Source organism: Microtus ochrogaster, chromosome 7 (genome assembly GCF_000317375.1).
Source record: "Microtus ochrogaster isolate Prairie Vole_2 chromosome 7, MicOch1.0, whole genome shotgun sequence".
In the NCBI taxonomy this organism is placed as follows: Eukaryota; Metazoa; Chordata; class Mammalia; order Rodentia; family Cricetidae; genus Microtus; species Microtus ochrogaster.
The window spans coordinates 33,753,139-33,757,822 of NC_022014.1; the positions used below are offsets into that span (position 1 = coordinate 33,753,139).

Genomic DNA, 4,684 nt, shown 5'->3' on the forward strand with positions numbered 1-4,684 from the left:
TTATTGTATTATTGTATCCAGTATCATTAGATGCCGTGTTAACAACGTTAAAAGACATGAAGTCCTTGCTCTCTCATCAGAGATGGAGATGAAACAAATGCTCACACAAACAACTCAGCAGCGATTAGGAGCCCTGAAAGAGCACTGAAGACGACACAGGAGCCGACACAAGTTTGTCTGGAGGGACGGGCACAGCTCCGAGGAAATGACCTTGGAAAGCAAGCCCCTCGTGGCTCAAGCTTTATAACACAGGTAGAAATGTGAACAGAGGCCTGGAGGCCATACTGTGGATCATAACACATAAGAGAGCCTAGGATGAGAAGTGGCACGCTGCATGGATGTCTTGCTCTGGCTGCGCTGCAGAGGATGGATTACAGGAAGTGGGAACTGACATGCAAGGCTGCTTCGGTAGACAGTGAAAGCTACAGGAGACGGAACTAGATGTGTGTAGCTAATACGTAAGAGTGAAAGCTTTAACCAAGCACTTCCTTGGCACCAAATGTCCTCCTATGGTACCTATGTCCTGTGGTACCTCCTATGCACCCCTTCCTTCACTCTTGACAACCTTATGGGACATTCTGGCCACTTCATAAATTAAGAAACTGGCGCCGAGTCCTTGGCAGCTCACCGAGGACCTCACAGGCAGTTCTGCACTGTGAAAGGAGATGTGTTTACTTCCACTACCTGCCATATCCTGAACGCAGAGGGTTAGTACACAAAAATGGAGATTCTATTATCAACCCTTTTAAAAGGTTGTTATTGACATGTGACTCGGGAGACACTCACCAGTTGTGGAGGTCCAGAAAGAACGCATTTGGGCAGCCCAGTTTCCTTTAATGTTAGAATCATTCCTAAAAAAAGAATGTCAATAAATAAATAAATAAATCTGCTCTCTCGACATACATACTGCCTGTGTGTGTGTGTGGAGGGAGGCAGTGTTTGCCTCTCCTTGATCCAGTACCCATATGTCCCTATTCTGGATTATAAGCAACTATGCCATACATAAGGAGAAAATAATATTAGCAGAAGTACAAGAGACAAGGGATCTTCCCCATGTGCCTCTAGAATGGGCACGGGTGACTGGTGGGAGGTAGGGAGGCAGCTAGCATGAACCAGGATGGCCACTGTCTGAACTGTCCAAGTGAAGGGTGCCATATACATCATACCAGTAGCAGCCATGAAAATGGGGTGGGGGGGGGGGTACACACTCTACTACCTCACTCCTTCCTGTAGCCGTACCACCACGCTTTCAAAATCCGGCCTCAACACAATCTTGATGTTCCCAGTTGAGGACCCGAATAAAGAGGCAATCTTGACAGTAGGTGCCTGCATATGGCTGCTGGGGGTCTTCATGATAAATACTTTGACTCTGATCACCGCTGCTACTCTCTTGTTAAGTGTATAGTCCAGCCCTGGAGGCCATCACCAATGTCAAGCCCTGCTTTTCTGAGTCTGGCTTTTCCCACTCAAGCTGATTAGGCTGGTACAAAGGGAATTCTAGCTCCCCTGGGCTGAGAAGTGGAGCAAAGGAGCTGAAAGCCATGTTAAATTCCCAGAGACTTCCCACCAGCTTCTGACCTCCAAAACAGACTCACCACACAAACCCCCGACATTTGACCAATGCATTCGAGTCAGAAATATGTTGTCCAGGCGAGCGACTTTCAGTCTAAGAAAAAAACATACATTTCAGCAAGATGAAACCCGGCTGACCGAAGATCACTTCTGCTGCTAAGTCTCACCTGCCTCTCACCTCCGCTTCCAAGCCCATAATCATCTCCACCCCAGAAGCCAGGGGTTGACTCACTTGTGTTCCTGCATAAGTCGCTGGACGCCTTCTCCGCAGTTAAAGAGGTACCTGTGGGAGGAGTATTACCCTACTCAGAAAAGTCTATTTTGCAAAATGCTTTATTGTAGATACAACGCTCTAACTACAACCAGACGACCGTGTTCTGTCGCTGGCAGGTAGGTTTTGAACCTCTCTTTGGTTAGGAACAGAGGAGTGGAGTTCAACATAGGCCAGTGGGAAGAAGCCCCTTTCCCATCAACTCACCAGCCCGGTCTAGCCTACACGCTCACACTGGGAGACCCCTGCTTTGGGACGCTGATACGACACGGGGCACGCCAAAAGCCACACCCCGCCGAGATAAGGGGCCGGATTGCACGAATGCTTGAAAACCATGCAGACCAGGTAGGTAAGGGACCTACAAGGCTGGACGGGAGCGAGGCTCCGAGCACGTGGCGGCGCGACCACACGGCCGGGGATGTTGGTCCACACTGACCTGTTGTACTCAGAGAAAACGTAGAGAGCGGCGCCCGCGTCCCGGCCGCCCGCCGCCACCACCTGCAGGTACACTGTGTTCGGGCCCCCGGGCCCCCAGGACGGGCCGCACTTCTCCCGCGTGCGCAGATGTCGCAGCGGGTCTTTGGGCGGCCGTGGCCGACGAGCCGAACCCTGCGACATGGTGCGCAGGCCGATGGGACGCAGTAGCGAGCGCAGCGCCCACATGCACCAGTCCACACCTGGCTGACAAGGCAGCCGGACCCCTCGTGCCGCCGCAAGCACCGCCCCTGAACTCCGCATGGCGGGACTGGCCAATCAGCGCGCGGCGACTCGGGAGGCCCGCCCACACAAGGTGCTTCATCCAATTGCAAGGAGCCTTGGAACTAGGAGCCTGTCAATCGAGGCGGACATAGAGTAAGCGAAAGCTAGAGAGTCGCCGGAGGCTCCGCCCCTGACCGCTTCCAGCTGTCCCAGGGTTGATAGTTTCCGGATACTGTCATTTTTCTGGAGGAGGGACTTCTGGGTTTGTAAGTACCCGAAAAGCAGTACTGGGAAGTGAGTGAGTCCTTTCTGTTCATCTTCTGGTTTTAGGAGCTGTGTCCTCCGAGGACTTACACACTGGAAAGATTATGCCATCCTATTACCTAGCTAAGAACAAGGAGAATGTCATTTGCTCCGGGCTGATTAGGAATGATATCAGGGAAATCACATTCATGAAATCTTGAATACGTGATCTTGGGTTTTATAAACTCGTGGCTGCATTTATAGTTTGAACCTCAGGAGGGTGTGGATTAACCAGGAATTGTGATTGTTGCTGCGACAAGTTAAGCTGTAAATAAAAGGGGACTGGTTGCTTTCTTAGTAGTCTCTTGAGGATTTGGACAGGGGGTGGGGGGAGAAGGCTCTGTTGTAGGGGTCAGCAGAGGTCAACAATCTTTGAAAGGTCAATTCGATCTAAGGGATGGCTAATCCGCAACCAAATTCAGAGTTGTAGCTCTGGCCTCTCTGAGATCATTTGACTTAATGTCCCCCAAGCCAATGCTGCTCCATTTTAAGTTTTCTTAACACCACCACTTCCACAAATACTAGGAATAAACAATCACAAATTCTTTTTTAGTTTTTGAGACAGGGTCTCTCTATGTGGCCCTGGCTGTCTTGGAACCCTCCATTTAGATCAGACTAGCCCTGAACTCACAGAGATCCACTAACCCCCAGAGTGCTGAGATTAAAGGTATATACCACCACATCTGGCACAATTTTTTAAATGTGTTTTTTACAATAAAATCCATGTAGGGGATTGTTTTCATACTAAATCCCCTAGACAGAAAAAAAAGTAGAGCGCTCTGTTATCAGTGTCCTAAGTACTTATCTGTCAGAAATTCCCAAACTGAACATACTTAAAAATATAGAAAAGATTGTCACCAGTAGCAAGAAAGAGCTGATACTCACAGCTGCAATCTGTTGTAATCCTGCATTCAGAGACCTCTGGGTAAAGCTGGGACCCTGAACGCTTGATTGAATACTCTAGCTGACTGCTTCAAAGGGGGCTTCTCCAGCTGATTTCTGCCGAATCTTATGAGTACCCAATTTGTATTTTTGTTCTCTCTCTCTCTCTCTCTCTCTCTCTCTCTCTCTCTCTCTCTCTCTCTCTCATTATTTATTCTTTTTACTTCATGTTGTACTTAATAAGGACACTCCTTCAAACTAAATAAATGGCTACCATAGATCCTTCTTCCTACCATACACGCCATGCCTGCTGCTGTATCTGGCTTCTAGGGATTCAGACTCGGGTCCCCATAGTTAAGTGTCAAGTGCTTTACTCTCTGAGCTGATTCTCCAGCCTGAGACAGACACAGGTTTTGACTATAAACATGGCTCATCGTGGCCAATCTTGTCAGTTGGTTGGGATGAAGAATCACTCAGTCAAACTGGCATCTGTGAAAGGATACACGGTGGGGTCAGAGGTACAAACTTGTCTCCTGACTTGCTCAAGTGCAGAACATGGCTGCCAGAGCCACTGGGAAGTGGAAACTGAGGGGGTGGAGTCTGGCCGTCAGGGCTGCTGGGAAGTGGAAACTGAGGACATGGCCTTTCAGAATCCAGTGACACCCTGAATTAATATAGTCTAATCACTTCCCTTTACTTTGAGACTCTTAGTTGTTCACTGCCCTATATAGAAACTACCTAAAAACCCTGTGGCTTGGGATCGCTTCCAACCCCTTTATAGCTCCTGTAGGGGTGTACTCAGAAGGATGGCTTGTCTCTACAACTTGAGGTTTCTTTTAAAGTGTTCATTGGGGAGTGGCATGCCCAATATGGCCTTACAGTCTGGATGCTTCGGTGTTGACTGTGGGCTGTGGTGCCATTAGATTCTAAGTAGCTTCGCCATCCATGCAGACTGTC

The 4,684-nt window shown here is 49.0% G+C and overlaps 1 protein-coding gene across 2 annotated transcripts in view; it reads right to left on the reverse strand.

The window, feature by feature from the left end:
• Elac2 (elaC ribonuclease Z 2) overlaps positions 1-2,557 on the reverse strand; it is a 21,058-nt gene extending 18,501 nt beyond the window's left edge. Inside the window, exons 1-4 of one of the 2 annotated variants that reach the window (XM_026780501.1) lie at positions 2,280-2,557; positions 1,805-1,855; positions 1,596-1,666; positions 787-851 (exon numbers count right to left, since the gene is read on the reverse strand). In XM_026780501.1, coding sequence (XP_026636302.1) covers positions 787-851; positions 1,596-1,666; positions 1,805-1,855; positions 2,280-2,506 — 414 coding nt within the window. In that variant the 5' untranslated portion in view covers positions 2,507-2,557. The other variant, XM_026780502.1, reaches the window with a different exon arrangement.
• Positions 2,558-4,684: the final 2,127 nt, after the last annotated feature.